The 18,128-nt window shown below is 45.5% G+C and overlaps 1 protein-coding gene across 1 annotated transcript in view; it reads right to left on the reverse strand.

Annotated features, from left to right (window-relative positions):
* CFAP65 (cilia and flagella associated protein 65) overlaps window positions 1–17,782 on the reverse strand; it is a 38,542-nt gene extending 20,760 nt beyond the window's left edge. Inside the window, exons 1-10 of the mRNA XM_059927542.1 lie at window positions 17,590–17,782; window positions 15,494–15,678; window positions 5,753–5,855; window positions 5,107–5,273; window positions 4,719–4,918; window positions 4,277–4,422; window positions 3,571–3,793; window positions 2,953–3,218; window positions 2,295–2,495; window positions 1,706–2,065 (exon numbers count right to left, since the gene is read on the reverse strand). Of these exons, the coding sequence (XP_059783525.1) occupies window positions 1,706–2,065; window positions 2,295–2,495; window positions 2,953–3,218; window positions 3,571–3,793; window positions 4,277–4,422; window positions 4,719–4,918; window positions 5,107–5,273; window positions 5,753–5,855; window positions 15,494–15,678; window positions 17,590–17,748 (2,010 nt within the window). The 5' untranslated portion in view covers window positions 17,749–17,782. The remainder of the gene's footprint in view (window positions 1–1,705; window positions 2,066–2,294; window positions 2,496–2,952; window positions 3,219–3,570; window positions 3,794–4,276; window positions 4,423–4,718; window positions 4,919–5,106; window positions 5,274–5,752; window positions 5,856–15,493; window positions 15,679–17,589) is intronic.
* Between the last annotated feature and the right edge of the window lie 346 nt (window positions 17,783–18,128).

Genomic DNA, 18,128 nt, shown 5'->3' on the forward strand with positions numbered 1-18,128 from the left:
CAGATGAATGGATAAAGAAGATGTGGCACATATATACAATGGAATATTACTCAGCCATAAAAAGAAACGAAATTGAGTTATCTGTAGTGAGGTGGATGGACCTAGAGTCTGTCATACAGAGTGAAGTAAGTCAGAAAGAGAAAAACAAATACCATATGCTAACACATATATATGGAATCCAAAAAAAAAAAAAAAAAGAAACTAGGGACAGGACAGGAATAAAGACGCAGATGTAGAGAATGGACTTGAGGACACAGGGAGGGGGAAGGGTAAGCTGGGACGAAGTGAGAGAGTGGCATGGACATATATACACTACCAAATGTAAAATAGATAGCTAGTGGGAAGCAGCCGCATAGCACAGGGAGATCAGCTCAGTGCTTTGTGACCACCTAGAGGGGTGGGATAGGGAGGATGGGAGGGAGACGCAAGAGGGAGGAGATATGGGGATATATGTATACGTATAGCTGACTCACTTTGTTATACAGCAGAAACTAACACACCATTGTAAAGCAATTATACTCCAATAAAGATGTTAAAAAATAAATAAATAAAAAATAAATGTTCTAGTAGCCACATCAACAAGGTGAAACGCATAAAATTTATTTCAACAATACATTTTATTTAACCCAGTTGATCCAAAATCTTTTCACTTCAACATATAATCGATATATAAGTGATGCGGGAGGCATTTTGCATTCTTTTGTGCTAAGTCTTAGAAATCAGTGTGTCTCCTCCCCTTACAGCATATCTGTTTGGACTAGACACAGTACAAGTGCTCAGCAGCCACATGTGGCTGGTGATTGGCATATCGGACAGCACAGGGTTATAGCCTGTAGCCTAAAAGTCTGACAGGCTCAGCAAAGCCAGGTGTCCACAGCCTTATTCCTACAAACTTCCGAGTTCCCCCACTGCCAAGATATTAGAACAGAGGCAACTAAAGACTCAGCTTTGGGAAAACTTCTCAAAAGTTTGGATATGCTCCCAAGTTTATAGATGAAAAGACCAGGGCTCAGAGACATTAAGGGACGTGCCCAAGGTCACAGAGCTGGTAAGGGACTCTGACCCTGACTGCACAGCTCTCCTCTTCCCTGGGCTTCAGCACCCAGCCACTGGGAGAGAACAGCAGGGTGGGTAGAGCAGAGAAAGGAGGGAAAGGGCAGGATAGACTGGAGATGAGGAGGGAGTGACACGTCTGGGGCTAAGAGGCTGGGCTGGGACAGCCTGCTCAAGGGAAGTTGGAATAGAAGCCCCTCCCTACACGCACCTAATCACCGGGTGCCCCTGACTCTGCCCCCCAGGCCCTAGTTCCTGCCCACAGCTCTTTTAGCGGGACCACTTCCTACTTCAAGGACTAGAGAGAGGCCAGGATCCACCCCGCCACACCAACCAGGAGCCCCAGGAAACTATGCGCACCAAAATTTTCCAAAGGGCTTGAGTCCCACTGAGTTCTCCCTCTGGAGGGGGTGGGAGGCACATGTGAGTGAGACATAATCAGTTGGGCCAAGAAGCCCCTCGGCCAAGGCAGGCCATGAGCCTGGGAAAAGACAGACCACTAAGGCTGCAGTCCAGCCAAGGAGACAAGAAGAGGGAGCAGAGCCTGGCACGGAGAGGATGGATCCTACATCACCCCATCACCCCCTCCGACCCCATACCCTGCCGTTCAGGCTCCAGGGCAGAGAACCCACCCTCTCATCTGCCCACACACCTTATAGACAGCAAAGGCTTCAAGCTCCACGGCGTACAGGCAGTTGGGGTGAGGCGGCTGGAAGTGCAAGCGCATGGCCGTGGACTTGAGAGGGGGCACATCACAGGGGTTTGGAGTCACCCAGAAGGGGCAATCAGCCCTGCGTGTCCAGGCCACAGTGATCTTGCCTTTGGTGTAGTTCATCAGGCACAGGGGGACAGGGTTGGGGTCCTTGGGCCTGGGGCAGGCACCAAAATCCACCTCGACAGGCTCAATGCTGACGGGCGGGGGAAAGATGGCCATGTCGTTGGTGCCGTCGAAGAAGTACTCGGTCATGGGGGGGATGAGGGGATACTGCGGGGCTGGTTTATCCTCCAGGTCCTGTGTGGGGAGAGCCGGTTGGCGGGGGCCCAGCTGCCATTCCTCCTGCCGCTGCCCCTCATCCGCATGCTCCTTTCTGGAAAAGGCTACAAGAGCTCCACACACGTCACCCCCGACTACTAAGGGTACCCACAGGGCTATGGAGCACAGGACTGCCCAAGAATTGAGAAGGGGGCATGAACCTGGGAAAGGTAGATGGCCCCCGGGGCCCCAGAGGGGTCCATCAAACCTCAGTGGGAATCATCAGGGCACCGTTCTTATCCTGCTCCAGCTTCTTCTCCCTCAGCATGATGCCCAGGATGTCAGGCGGGTAGAGAGTCAGGCCCCGTGCCAGGTGTGTGCAGTACCAAGCGAGGTGCTGAGGCCTGAGGATGGCCGGCTTGGTGCTGTCTGAGTGGCACGTCCCAATCAGGTCGAGGAACAGTGGGTCCTGCGACATTTGTCTGTGTGAGGCTAGATTTGAGCCTCCACTCGCCACCTTGGCCAGAGACCAGCTGGTCCGGGCACAATTTGTACCACCTTGTCCAGGGGCCTGTGTTGGGGTCGTCACTTCAAGGCCCTCTGCTCTGCACATGCTGCATGGGGCAAGGTCCAGTCCCCCCTACACCAGCCCATTAGCAGCATCAGCAGCAAAGTCCTCGGCCTGGCAGCAGTCACAGTAAGACTGGCCTACCCACCCGGCTCGGAGCGAGCATTCACATGTCCCTGGCCAAATTCTGGCTCCAAAAGCCAGGCTGGGGCCCTGGAGGTGATGATCCAGGCAGACAGCCCTGGAAGTTCCAGAATACAGGGGACTGAGCACCAAGCACTGTCTTCATTACTGGGCCTTGGATTGGCCCCTCCAGCTCCCCAGGGAGCCCCTCCTCACCCCCTCCCCCATAGCTCACCTGGTGGTGGATGAAACAGGCCACCCTCCGAAAGTAGATGATGGGGTGAGTGGGCTGGAAGGCACAGTGCAGGGTCATGCGGGCCTTGCCCACCAGGGTCCCAAAGGCAGGTCTGATGCTGAAGACGCTCTCCTGACAGTCGATGTCAAACTGGAAGTGGGCCGTGCAGTCCGACTTGTTCTCAATCCACAGGGACTGCTCCGAGCGCTTCCCAAGGTTGACCCAGTTGAAGTCGACACAGTAGTACTGCAGGGACACGTCAGGACCTGGGCGGAAGAGATGGGGGCTCTGTGAGTGGGCCCTGCCACCTGAGTGGGGCTGGGGTATCAGCCTCCCCGAGGATATGTCAAAGGGTACCACTGATGGGAGGTGGTGCTGCCTGGAGACAGAAGATTGGGTTGGAAAGGCCTGAGCGGACCACCAGGTCACCAGGGGTGAGCGTGGGAACAATATCTCCAGGTGTCTTCCACTGGTTCCTCACTGAGTCCACCAGGGGGCAGCAGACACCCAGGCTGAGGGCAAGGAGGCCCTGGGTGACTAGGAGCAGGCACTTGCCAATCATAAGCATGGGCTGCTCCTGTCTCCAGAGGGAGTGCAGTAACCTGGGATTGCCAGTACCTCTACAGAAACCAACGACTTTGAGCAGGGTTTGGGAGGCACAGCCAGAGGGCATGATGGACAAGTAGTCCATAGTCCTGACGTCCAAGGTCTCGGGGTGGAAGAACACTGACACGCATTTCTTCTCTCCTGGGGGCACGATGCCATGGGCCGTGGGGCATGAGAAGGCCTCGTCTTTGGCCAGCATGTCTGGGGCCACTTCGATCCTGAAGGGGGCGCTCACCTACGGGGCCAGGTGGGGACAGGAGGTGGTCAGGTCACAGGGTGGCTTGTCTGTTATTACCAAGGTGCCCAGCTGAGGGGGTGAGGGCAGCTGAAGCCCCACCTGTGCCTCAATCATCAGCTTTGATCGTGGAGCAAGGCTGCCTCTGCCGGGAGGAAGGACGGGGCCGAGCCGTGTGCCCTGCACTGGGACCACCCAGAGGGGGCACCTTTTCCTTTTCCCAAAGGTACCACAAAGGCTAGCTGTGGTCCTGGCATCAGGACACCTTAGGGCTGATCTTGGGGTTGCTCTGGGGGGGGTCAAGGGATACCCCAGCCCAGCCCCCAGCTGAGAGGCGAGTGGGACCCCTTTTGACATGAGTGTATCAACAGACATGGGTACGTGAGGTTGCAACATTCTGTACAGGGGTTGAGTATTAGGAGCACCTGGCCCTGTGGTCCCTGAGTCCTGCCCCCACTCCCCCTATGTGCACAGGACGCATACCACCGATGGGTTATACAGCTTGATCTGCCTCTCAGCGGTGCAGCCCACGGCAACAGAACCAAAGTGCAATACTTTCTGGACGCCCTCAGCATCCTGGTCCTCCGGGCGCTTCTGCTTTATGCTCACCAGCAGCTGGGCGCATTTGGCTGGGCAGAGAGGGGGAAGTCTTGGGGAGAAACCCACCAGGGCCTCTGTGGCCCCAGCTGAACAGCCCTTCAAAGAAGATGGGGGTCCCCAGGGAAACACTGGTCTGCGACACCAAGGAAGACAAAGAAAAGGCAAAGCCTGCAGGGCTCAGGGGAGGCCAGGAGGCTGGAGGAGGTCCCGTGGAGGGCAGGCCAGGGCGGGGGTGGGAGGGGGGTGGGAGGGGGCACACTGAGGCTTCAATCCCCAGAGAGGTGCAGCAGGGGGCTCTGGGGACAGGTGAGAGGTCGGGCCTCACCCACAGCCTGCAGCTGGATGCTGCTCTTCTGCTTGCTTCCCTCCCCGTACCAGCACGTGGCCTGAACGTTATAGATGATAGCCATAAGGGGCTGAAAGGTCACCTTGATCCGGCAGGCCTGGCCTGGCTCCAGCAGCCCCGTGGTTGGCAACATCTGGAACGGGCTGGGGGACTCCCAGGTGAAGAAGGTGGGCAGGTCCCTGGAGGGGGTGGGCAGGTTAGAGCCACTGGGCTCACTGACCACTGCCCCTGCTTTAGAAAGGCGGAGATGCCCCCTTTACTCCCCCTATCCCCTTCCACCATCACACAGGCCAGTCTCTCCTGCTCCCAGGAACCCTCCTCACAGTTCTCACTCTTCCCACCTCTGAGCCTCAGCCACGGCCCTCACCCCGAATTGTCCAGGCAGAACCAGGCCTCAGCCATGTCCCCCATGGCGCACATGGGCAACTGCAGGGATGGTGGGCAGATCAGATTGTGGCAGGGCAGGGCGGCTCTCAGGTCCACACAGAACATCCCCTCTGCTTTCTCAAACCACAGCTGGTCCACGCACTCCTTCTGCGGTGTGGGGGCAGGGAGGCAGACACCCTGGCTGATCAGTGGTACCCGGGGGGTACTCAAGGACCACTCACCCGACCCCAGCCCTTGGCTATCCCCTCAACACAACTGCTGAGGGCTGGGCTGCGCCATGGCCCTCCATCTCAGTCTCTGAAGAGAGGGTCAGTTACTTGTGTTCCAGCACCATCTTGGTCTCAGAGACGTAGGGTTTCTTTTGTGAGGAACAAAGTATTTGGGGGAACATTCTGAGAGCAGGAAGAGCCCAAGGAATATAGGGCTTTCTGATGGCCAACACAGTAGCACAGCCTTTCCCCCCAACAACATCCAACTGGGAAGCCCCCTCTATCTAATGGGTTTGGCTCCAGCTGGTGGGATGTGGGTGTGGTGGGAGAGCTCCTTGCTGCTCTGCCCTGCATCCTGCTCTGAGGTCACTGTGCCTGTGTCCCTCCCTGCCCTCCACTCACCATGGCAGACCTTACCTCCTCCAGGGGCCGGAAGATGATTGGGAGTGAGAAGGTTATGCCTGGGCTCAGGAAGATGGGCTGGGGGATGACCGTGAAGAAGAATTTGGTCTTGGGGGGCCTGTGGGAAGGAGCCAGGGGATAAGCACTTCAGGATCAGAAAACTAGGAGAGGCAAAAAGATTAGGGAGGATTCTAGAAAGCCAAGCACACTTGAGTCTGTGGGACTGAGGAAGGAGAAACACAGGTGTTCTGTCATAGGAGGAACTGTCTCCCTCATTCTACCACTTCTCTTGCAGACCTTCACTCTAGGATGTCAGAGCACTGAATGAAAAGATACAGGGCCAAGGGAGCAGCACTTGTACCTCAGATGCACATGGTGGTCAGTGGGCCTGGGATAGGGAAGGCTGCCCTGATTTAACCAAATCCCTGAGCACTTAGCTGGGGGAAACCAAAGCTGAGAACAGAGGCACCAGGGATGCATTTCCAAGCAGAAACCTCGGCACAGCTGTAGAGTTCCAGAGTGGGTCAAAACTATAGATTCTGAAGACTTCAAAAATACTAATAGGGGACTTCCCTGGTGGCGCAGTGGTTAAGAATCTGCCTGCCAATGCAGGGGACACGGGTTCGAGGCTGGTCCGGGAAGATCCCACATGCCGTGGAGCAACTAAGCCCGTGTGCCACAACTATGCGCCTGTGCTCTAGAGCCCGTGAGTCACAACTACTGAGCGCGCATGCCACAACTACTGAAGCCCACGCGCCTACAGCCTGTGCTCTGCAACAAGAGAAGTCATGAGAAGCACGTGCACCACAACCAAGAGTAGCCCCTGCTCGCCCCAACTAGAGAAAGCCCACGTGCAGCAACGAAGACCCAATGCAGCCAAAAATAAATAAATAAATAAATAAATTTATTTTAAAAAATATATTAATAAGAGGCCAATATTATCAAAAAATCTTTAGCAATAAGTTCAGATAAAATAAACATATTCCTAGGAGTGTATAATTGACCAAAACTGACTCAAGAATTATACATTTTATGGCCACCCTTTAAAAAGTATCCAAAAAATTGAATAGTCAAAAATCTTCCCACAAAGAAAACACCAGGCCAGATGGCTTCCCAGCAAGTAGTACCAAGCATCTGATAATCCTTGTCTTGTCTTCCCAACAGCAGAAAACAAGGAAACCCTCCCCACCATATTCTATGAATCCATCATAACATTGTTATCAAAACCTGACAGTTATGAGAAGAAAGGAAAATTACAGGCCAATACCACCCATAAACAAAATATTGGCAAAAAGAATTTAGCAATCTGTATAAAAAGAATACTCAATCATGACCAAGTTGGGCTTATTCTAGGAATACACAGTTGGTGTAACATTTAAAAAAATCAGTTAATGTAATTCACCGTATTAACAAATTAAGAGAGAAAAAAATCAAATGATCATCTCAATAAAGAAAAATATTAAATTTCAACATACGTTTATGACAAAAACTCTCAGCAACCTAGAAATAGAAGGGAACATCCTTAACCTGGTAAAGTCTAAAAAAAAAAAAAAAAAAAGAAAAACTACAGGAACCATCCAAATTAATGGTGAAACACTGGAATCTTTCATGCTGAGATCATGAACAAAACAATGATGCCTTCTATAACAGCTTCTGTTCAGCACTTTCCTTTTCAACAGTGCAGTAAGGAAACACAAGGAAAGAAAGGAGATAGGGTTGGAAACGAAGGAAAAATGCCATTTTCATATAAAATATGAATGTGTACATGGAAAAAAGAATTAACAAATACATTATCAGAATTAATGAGAGAACTTACCAAGGTTTCTGGGCACAAGATTATGGACAAAACATCCATATTTTTAAAAAAAAAAAAACTTTCTATAAAGCCAGCAACAAGCAGAAAATGAAACAACTTCAAAAGATATCATACTCAGCATCATCAAAAATATAAAACACTTAGGGATAAATCTAACTAAAGATGTGTAAGACATCTACAGAGAAAAATTTACATTTTATTGAGAGACATGAAAGAAGACCTAAAGAAATATAAAGATAAACCATGAGTCATGAAAGATAAAAATTGTCATGAAAGACTCAGTTTGTAATGACATCAAGTCTCCACAAATTAATCTATAGTTTCAACTAAATCCCAATCAAAATCTCAAAAAGTAGTTTACGTGTATGTGCGATAAGCTGATTTGAAGATATATATGAAAGTTCAACGGCCCAAGGATAGCCAAGACAATCCTGAATAAGAATGAAGTTGGAAGACTTACACTACAAGATAATCAAGATTTATTATAAGCTCTAATAATTAATTCAGGATGATATTTATTGGCCCAGGGAGAGACAAATAGAGCAAGGGAACAAAACAGAGTTCAGAAATGGATCCATACATATATGGACACTTGATATACATCAGTGGTGGGGGAGATCATCAGGGAAGGTATGAACTTTTCAAAAATGGTGTTGGGACAATTGGACATTTGGTTGAGGGAAAAAAATGTCATTGGATCCCTACTTCAAACCATTCACAAAAATCAATTCCATATAGATAAAAGACAAATATTAAAGGCAAAATTATAAAGTCTTTAGAAGATACTATAGGAGAATATCTTCATGACCTAGGTAAGGGTGGAGAAGAACTTCTTAAACAAGATACAAAAAAGCATCAACCATAAAAGGAAAATATTGGTACATTTGATTCCTTTGAAATTAAGAACTTCTTTTCTTCAAAAGACATGATAGAGTAAAAGACAAGTCACAAAGTGGGAGAAGATATTCACAACACATAACTGACAAAGGATTAGTATCCTTAATAAGAATTTCTATTAAAAAAAGACATTCTAAGGGCAGACAGCAGAAGCAAGAAGAACTACAATCCTGCAGCCTGTGGAACAAAAAACATATTCACAGAAAGATAGACAAGATGAAAAGGCAGAGGGCTATGTACCAGATGAAGGAATAAAACCCCAGAAAAACAACTAAATGAAGTGGAGATAGGCAACCTTCCAGAAAAAGAATTCAGAATAATGATAGTGAAGATGATCCAGGACCTCGGAAAAAGAATGGAGGCAAAGATTGAGAAGATGCAAGAAATGTTTAACATAGACCTAGAAGAATTAAAGAACAAACAAACAGAGATGAACAATACAATAACAGAAATGAAAACTACACTAGAAGGAATCAATAGCAGAATAACTGAGGCAGAAGAACGGATAAGTGACTTGACAGACAGAATGGTGGAATTCACTGCTGCGGAACAGAATAAAGAAAAAAGAATGAAAAGAAATGAAGACAGCCTAAGAGACCTCTGGGACAACATTAAATGCAACAACATTCTCATTATAGGGGTCCCAGAAGGAGAAGAGAGAGAGAAAGGACCTGAGAAAATATTTGAAGAGATTATAGTCGAAAACTTCCCTAACATGGGAAAGGAAATAGCCACCCAAGTCCAGGAAGCACAGCGAGTCCCATACGGGATAAACCCAAGGAGAAACACTCCGAGACACATAGTAATCAAACTGGCAAAAATTAAAGACAAAGAAAAGTATTGAAAGCAGCGAGGGAAAAACGACAAATAACATACAAGGGAACTCCCATAAGGTTAACAGCTGATTTCTCAGCAGAAACTCTGCAAGCCAGAAGGGAGTGGCACGATATACTTAAAGTCATGAAAGGCAAGAACCTACAACCAAGATTACTCTACCCGGCAAGGATCTCATTCAGATTTGATGGAGAAATCAAAAGTTTTACAGACAAGCAAGAGCTAAGAGAATTCAGCACCACCAAACCAGCTCTACAACAAATGCTAAAGGAACTTCTGTAAGTGGGAAACACAAGAGAAGAAAAGAACCTACAAAAACAAACCCAAAACAATTAAGAAAATGGTCATAGGAACATACATATCAATAATTACCTTAAAGGTGAATGGATTAAGTGCTCCAACCAAAAGACACAGGCTTGCTGAATGGATACAAAAACAAGAGCCATATATATGTTGTCTACAAGAGACCCACTTTAGACCTAGGGACACATACAGACTGAAAGTGAGGGGATGGAAAAAGATATTCCATGCAAATGGAAATCAAAAGAAAGCTGGAGTAGCTATACTCATATCAGATAAAATAGACTTTAAAATAAAGAATGTTACAAGAGACAAAGAAGGACACTACATAATGATCAAGGGATCAATCCAAGAAGAAGATATAACAATTATAAATATATATGCACCCAACATAGGAGTACCTCAATACATAAGGCAACTGCTAACAGCTATAAAAGAGGAAATTGACAGTAACACAATAATAGTGGGGGACTTTAACACCTCACTTACACCAATGGACAGGTCATACAAAATGAAAATAAATAAGGAAACGGAAGCTTTAAATTACACAATAGACCAGATAGATTTAATTAATATTTATAGGACATTCCATCCAAAAACAGCAGATTACACTTTCTTCTCAAGTACGCATGGAACATTCTCCAGGATAGATCACATCTTGGGTCACACATCAAGCCTCAGTAAATTTAAGAAAATTGAAATCACATCAAGCATCTTTTCTGACCACAACGCTATGAGATTAGAAATCAATTACAGGGAAAAAAACATAAACACAAACACATGAAGGCTAAACAATGTGTTACTAAATAACCAAGAGATCACTGAAGAAATCAAAGAGGAAATCAAAAAATACCTAGAGACAAATGACAATGAAAACACGACAATCCAAAACCTATGGGATGCGGCAAAAGCAGTTCTAAGAGGGAAGTTTATAGCTATACAAGCCTACCTAAAGAAACAAGAAAAATCTCAAATAAACAATCTAACCTTACACCTAAAGGAACTAGAGAAAGAAGAACAAACAAAACCAAAAGTTAGCAGAAGGAAAGAAATCATAAAGATCAGAGCAGAAATAAATGAAATAGAAACAAAGAAAACAATAGCCAAGATCAATAAAACTAAAAGCTGGTTCTTTGAGAAGATAAACAAAGTTGATAAACCATTAGCCAGACTCATCAAGAAAAAGAGGGAGAAGACTCAAATCAATAGAATTAGAAATGAAAAAGGAGAAATTACAACAGACACTGCAGAAATACAAAGCATCCTAAGAGACTACAACAAGCAACTCTATGCCAATAAAATGGACAACCTGGAAGAAATGGACAAATTCTTAGAAAAGCACAACCTTCCAAGACTGAACCAGGAAGAAATAGAAAATATAAACAGACCAATCACAAGCACTGAAATTGAGACTGTGATTAAAAATCTCCCAACAAACAAAAGTCCAGGACCGGATGGCTTCACAGGTGAATTGTATCAAACGTTTAGAGAAGAGCTAACACCAATCCTTCTCAAACTCTTCCAAAAAATTGCAGAGGAAGGAACACTCCCAAACACATTCTATGAGGCCACCATCACTCTGATACCAAAACCAGACAAAGATACTACCAAAAAAGAAAATTACAGACCAATATCACTGATGAATATAGATGCAAAAATCCTCAACAAAATACTAGCAAACAGAATCCAACAACACTTTAAAAGGATCATACACCATAATCAAGTGGGATTTATCCCAGGGATGCAAGGATTCTTCAATATACGCAAATCAATCAATGTGACACACCATATTAACAAATTGAAGAAGAAAAACCATATGATCATCTCAATAGATGCAGAAAAAAGCTTTTGACAAAATTCAACACCCATTTATGATAAAAACTCTCCAGAAAGTGGGCATAGAGGGAACCTACCTCAACATAATAAAGGCCATATATGACAAACCCACAGCAAACATCATTCTCAATGGTGAAAAACTGAAAGCATTTCCTCTAAGATCAGGAACACGACAAGGATGTCCACTCTCACCACTATTACTCAACATAGTTTTGGAAGTCCTAGCCACGGCAATCAGAGAAGAAAAAGAAATAAAAGGAATACAAATTGGAAAAGAAGAAGTAAAACTGTCACTGTTTGCAGATGACATGATACTATACATAGAGAATCCTAAAGATGCCACCAGAAAACTACTAGAGCTAATCAATGAATTTGGTAAAGTTGCAGGATACAAAATTAATGCATAGAAATGTCTGACATTCCTATACACTAATGATGAAAAATCTGAAAGAGAAATTAAGGAAACACTCCCATTTACCATTGCAACAAAAACAATAAAATACCTAGGAATAAACCTACCTAAGAAGACAAAAGACCTGTATGCAGAAAACTATAAGACACTGATGAAAGAAATTAAAGATGATACCAACAGATGGAGAGATATACCATGTTCTTGGATTGGAAGAATCAACATTGTGAAAATGACTATACTACCCAAAGCAATCTACAGAGTCAATGCAATCCCTATCAAACTACCAATGGCATTTTTCACAGAACTAGAACAAAAAATTTCACAATTTGTATGGAAACACAAAAGACCCCGAATAACCAAAGCAATCTTGAGAAAGAAAAATGGAGCTGGATGAATCAGGCTCCCTGACTTCAGACTATGTTACAAAGCTACAGTAATCACGACAATATGGTACTGGCACAAAAACAGAAACATAGATCAATGGAACAAGATAGAAAGCCCAGAGATAAACCTACGCACCTATGGTCAACTAATCTATGACAAAGGAGGTAAGGATATACAATGGAGAAAAGACAGTCTCTTCAATAAGTGGTGCTGGGAAAACTGGACAGCTACATGTAAAAGAATGAAATTAGAACACTCCCTAACACCATACACAAAAATAAGCTCAAAATGGATTAGAGACCTAAATGTAAGACCGGACACTATAAAACTCTTAGAGGAAAACACAGGAAGAACACTCTTTGACATAAATCACAGCAACATCTTTTTTGATCCACCTCCTAGAGTAATGGAAATAAAAACAAAAGTAAACAAATGGGACCTAATGAAATTTAAAAGATTTTGCACAGCAAAGGAAACCATGAACAAGACGGAAAGACAACCCTCAGAATGGGAGAAAATATTTGCAAACGAATCAACAGACAATGGATTAATCTTCAAAATATATAAACAGCTCATGCAGCTCAATATTAAAAAAACAAACAACCCAATCCAAAAATGGGCAGAAGACCTAAATAGACATTTCTCCAAAGAAGACATACAGATGGCCAAGAAGCACATGAAAAGCTGCTCAACATCACTAATTATTAGAGAAATGCAAAGCAAAACTACAATGAGGTATCACCTCACACCAGTTAGAATGGGCATCATCAGAAAGTCTAGAAACAGCAAATGCTTGGGGCTTCCCTGGTGGCGCAGTGGTTGAGAATCTGCCTGCCAAGGCAGGGGACATGGGTTCGAGCCCTGGTCTGGGAGGATCCCACATGCTGCGGAGCAACTAGGCCCGTGAGCCACAGCTACTGAGCCTGCACGTCTGGAGCCTGTGCTCCGCAACAAGAGAGGCCGCGATAGTGAGAGGCCCGCGCACCGCAATGAAGAGTGGCCCCCACTCGCCGCAACTAGAGAAAGCCCTCGCACAGAAACGAAGACACAACACAGCCAAAAATAAATAAATAAATAAATAAATTTATTTTAAAAAATTTTTTTAAAAAAACAAAACAAAAACAAATGCTGGAGAGGGTGTGGAGAAAAGGGAACCTTCTTGCACTGTTGGTGGGAATGTAAATTGATACAGCCACTATGGAGAACAGTATGGAGGTTCCTTAAAAAACTAAAAATAGAATTACCATATGATCCAGCAATCCCACTACTGGGCATATACCCAGAGAAAACCATAATTCAAAAAGACACATGCACCCCAATGTTCATTGCAGCACTATTTACAATAGCCAGTACGTGGAAGCAACCTAAATGTCCATTGACAGAGAAATGGATAAAGAAGATGTGGTACACATATATACAATGGAATATTACTCAGCCATAAAAAAGAATGAAATAACGCCATTTGCAGCAACATGAATGGACCTAGAGATTGTCATATGAGTGAAGTAAGTCAGACAGAAAAAGACAAATATCATATGATATCGCTTGTATGTGGAATGTAAAAATATGGTACAAATGAACTTACTTACAAAATAGAAATAGAGTCATAGGTGCAAAAAACAAACATGGAGGGAAGGGGTAGGGATAAACTGGGAGATTGGGATTGACATATACACAATACTATATATAAAATAGTTACCTAAGCAGGACCTACTGTATAACACAGGGAACTCTACTCAATTCTCTGTAATGACCTATATGGGAAAAGAATCTAAAAAAGAGCGGATATATGTGTATGTACAACTGATTCACTTTGCTGTACAGCAGAAACTAACACAACATTGTAAATCAACTATACTCCAATAAAAATTAAAAGAAAAAAAGACAATCTACAAAGAAGACATACAGATAGCTAACAGGCACATGAAAAGATGCTCATCATCACTAATTATTAGAGAAATGCAAATCAAAACGACAATGAGATAACACCTCACACCTGTCAGAATGGCTATCATCGAAAGTCTACAAATAACAAATGTTGGTGAGGATGTGGAGAAAAGGGAACACTTGTACACTGTTGGTGGGAATGTAAATTGGTCAGTCGTCATGGAAAACAGTGTGGAGTTTCCTCAAAAAACTTTAAAAAACCACCATATGATTCAGCAATTCCACTCCTGCGTATATGTCCAGAAAGAAACAAAAACACTAATTGGAAAAGATACACGCATCCCAACGTTCATAGCAATAGCCAACCCAAGCATCCATCAGCAGACAAATGAGTATATATCAATATATACCACAATGGGATATTACTCAGCCAGAAAAAAAGAATGAAATTCTGCCGTTTGCAGCAACATGGATGGACCTAGAGAATATTATGCTTAGCGAAATAAGTCAGACAGAGAAAGACAAATACGGTATGATACCACTTATATGTGCAATCTAAAAAATAAAACAAATGAATGTATATAGCAAACAGAAACAAACTCACAGATATAGAAAACAAACCAGTGGTTACCAGTGGAGAGAGGGAAGCGGGGAGGGGCAAGATAGGGGCATGGGATTAAGAAAAACAAACTACTAAGTTTAAAGTAGATAAGCAACAAAGATATATTGCAGAGTACAGGGAATTATAGCCATTATCTTGTAATAACTTTGTTTTAAATTTTTTGTTGGAGTATAGCTGACTTACAATGTTGTGTTAGTTTCTGCTCTACAGCAAAGTGAACAGGTTATACATATACATATATCCACTCTTTTTTTAGATTCTTTTCCCATTTGGTCATTACAGGGTATTGAGTAGAGTTCCCTGTGCTATACAGTAGGTCCTGCTTAGGTATCTATTTTATATATAGTAGTGTGTATATGTCAATACCAATCTCCCAATTTATCCCTTCCCCCCTTATCCCCTGGCAACCATATATCTTACAATAGCTTTTAATGGAGTATAATCTATAAAAATACTGAATCACCATGCTACACATCTGAAACTAATATAATATTGTAAATCAGCTATATTGGGTAGGGAAGGTGTTCCAATGGGGGGGACACAAAATGGGAGAAGGTGAGCTTCAGACACAGTTATTATTCCATTATTTAATCTGGTCACAATTATTCAATCATTATTCAAATTGTACTCTCAACAATTATTCAAGCTGTACATGTTTTATATTCTCTTCTGGTTTTATATGACATTTAAAAAGTGTGTTTTTTAAGAGTGGCTGCTTTGGGGGCTTGAAGGCTCAGGGGCTTAGTCTCTGATCCCTCATACTCGTACCTGTACTTTATCTTCTGGATTTTCAAGGATAGATTTTTCAGAACCAGGTTCTTGGTAATCTCCTTCCCCAACTCCCAGCCTTTCCACTGAAGCTCCTCAGCCACCTCAATGCCCCAGATGACCCTCTTCTTCACTTTGTCCTGCTTCTTTGGGAAGCACTTCTGAGTATCCATGGAACTGGCAGGCTGTGTGGTCGGCAGGGAGAAAGGGGAGAAGCAAGTGGGATAGGATTCAAAGACCCAGAGAATGGGCAACGATCTCCCCACCTCCAGAAAGTAATGAATCACACCACTCTTCACCCCTGGGGGATGGTCTGGAGAGAGAAGGTGAGGGGCGGGTAGGCGAGTCAGATATTACCTCTTCTGAGGTCACTGGAATGGTTTTCCAACTAGGTTCCCAGAGACCCTGCCCCTGAAGCCTTCCCTGGCCACCGCTCGGCCATTCCACCTGGCACACTCAGCGGCCTTAGCTTGCCTGTTGTGCTCCTCAGTGTGCCCTCAGATCCGGGTCTGTCCAGATGCTGTCTCCCTCCTCCTCCTCTTCCTGCCATCCTACCCCTTCTCTACAGAAGCCTCTCCTAGTTGGAGCGGTCTATCCTCGGCACTTTTCCAGAGCACAGGGATACACCACCATTCCCTCTTCCATCCCTCACCTAGCTGGTAGAGCAGAAGAAAGAGCCAATTTGCCTGTGACCAACCCGCACCCCGTGCCTTGACTTCGAGACCACTCCAAGCACTTCTCCTAATGATGCTAGAGGTTCGCTATGCCAACGCTTCTTGTCTGTAACGGAAGATCCTTTCATGGGTGAATCCCTAGCCCCTATCTATCTGAGGAGGGAGGGGGATGGAAAAATCCCCGGGGTGGCAAGATGGCAGGAGGATGAAACGGGTGCCTCTTCCTACCAGTCATTGCTCTGAACGTAAATTCACTGCCATTTAACTTTATCTTTGACCAAGTATTGTTTTTATGTCATTACATAACATAAGGATATATTTATCTATTCGACAGATATTTGTTGACTACCTATGATGCACTGGACATAGTACTAGGTGCCAGGACTATAATAGTGAACAGGACTGGCAAATCCCTTCTTTCTTGGAGCTATATCTCAGTTTCAATATTTATAGAGAGTGTCGGATGGCATGATCTGCCCGTGGAGGAAAGGTGACTTGGGTGAGCAAGGATCATTTATTATAAATGTCAATTGGTGCATCAGTTAGGGTCCAACCAGGAAAACAGAAGCCACTCTGAGTGTTTAAAATAAGGAATTTAATGCACAACCATATCCCATTTGGGGATAGTGAAGTAACCCCAAAGTTAACAACATCAAGAAGCTGCCACCACACATAGGTTAGGGGAAGTGGTGGGGTTCTCAGAGCCCAGAGGCCCGTCTGGTGGGGACTGGAGTCACAGGGAGATGCAGCTGCTGATGGAGACGCTGTCAAAAGCAGAGAGGGAAGAAGAGAAATAGCCTGGCTTCTCCCTTCTTCCCAGCTTCCAATCTCCTGCCAGCTCAGAGCAGAGCGGGGAAGGGCAGTGAGTGAATCTGTGAGCAAACTGGGCCAGAATGGCACAGATGGAGGGGTGAGATGACCCCTGGTCCACAGAGAGGCAAATGCAACCACCATCACATCTAAGGAGACACGAGAATTCACAAACGACACAGACACATGCTGCACAAATGCAGTCAGACCCCATAGTTACATCCCTAGACAAGCACCCCCTACCCTGGTCCTGCGCTATCACAGAGAGAGACCCCTGAGAGCTGCGAGAAGTAAACAACATCCATCCACTGGACAAACACAAAGCCCTAGGGGTCAAGACCAGAAGGGCTTTTTGAAGGAAGAGAGAACTACTGGCTACTCTATCAGCCCCCAACTCGCATCTCCCCAGCCTTCTCCCCCCTCCACCATCACGCTCACAGCTGCTACCACTCCAGTTAGCATAGGGCTCAGTGTATGTAGGGTCTAGTACTGGAGTTTAGACAGGAGAGTGGGGTCATCTCAGATTCCTACCCCCGCTGCCCTGCTGCCCATCTACCCTGCTTGGCCCTGCTCCACCCACTCCACCCACCCCGCACGCATCCTCACACAGGCACTAGCATTGCTGCTGCTGTAGGCACTCATGGCCACACTGCTGCCAGTGATGGTGGGAAAGGCCATTGTGCTGGCACTCAGGCATGATCCGGAGTTCATGGTGTAGTCCCCGCTGTCCCTAGTCCTCATGAGGAGGCTTAGGGCTGCCCTGCTGAGCATCCGGTGCCTGGAACACAAGTCCAAGGGAAGCTCTCTGGCTAAGACAGGAGTTCCTGCCAGCTGGGAGCTGGGAAGAGACCAGAGGGGAGGCAGGAGGGGCATGAAAAAGAGAGGTCAATGAAGAAGACTCACCACGGCCATCATTTTCATGGAGGAGTGTCTGCTTCCTAGCTCTGGCAACAGGTGTGAAGTAGCAACGTGAGGAACAAGCCTGAATGCAAGATCCAGGGCTTTGCCTGGGAGCCTAGAGACTCACCATTCAGGAAAGGCCATTTGGAAAAGGGAACTGGGAATGAGGCCCAGGCAGCCCTGCTCTCCATGGCCACACTTGACATTTCTCAGCAAGCCCCCAGTGAGTGTTACTGAAGCATATGCATTAC

This window comes from Balaenoptera ricei, chromosome 7, assembly GCF_028023285.1.
Source record: "Balaenoptera ricei isolate mBalRic1 chromosome 7, mBalRic1.hap2, whole genome shotgun sequence".
Classification (NCBI taxonomy): Eukaryota; Metazoa; Chordata; class Mammalia; order Artiodactyla; family Balaenopteridae; genus Balaenoptera; species Balaenoptera ricei.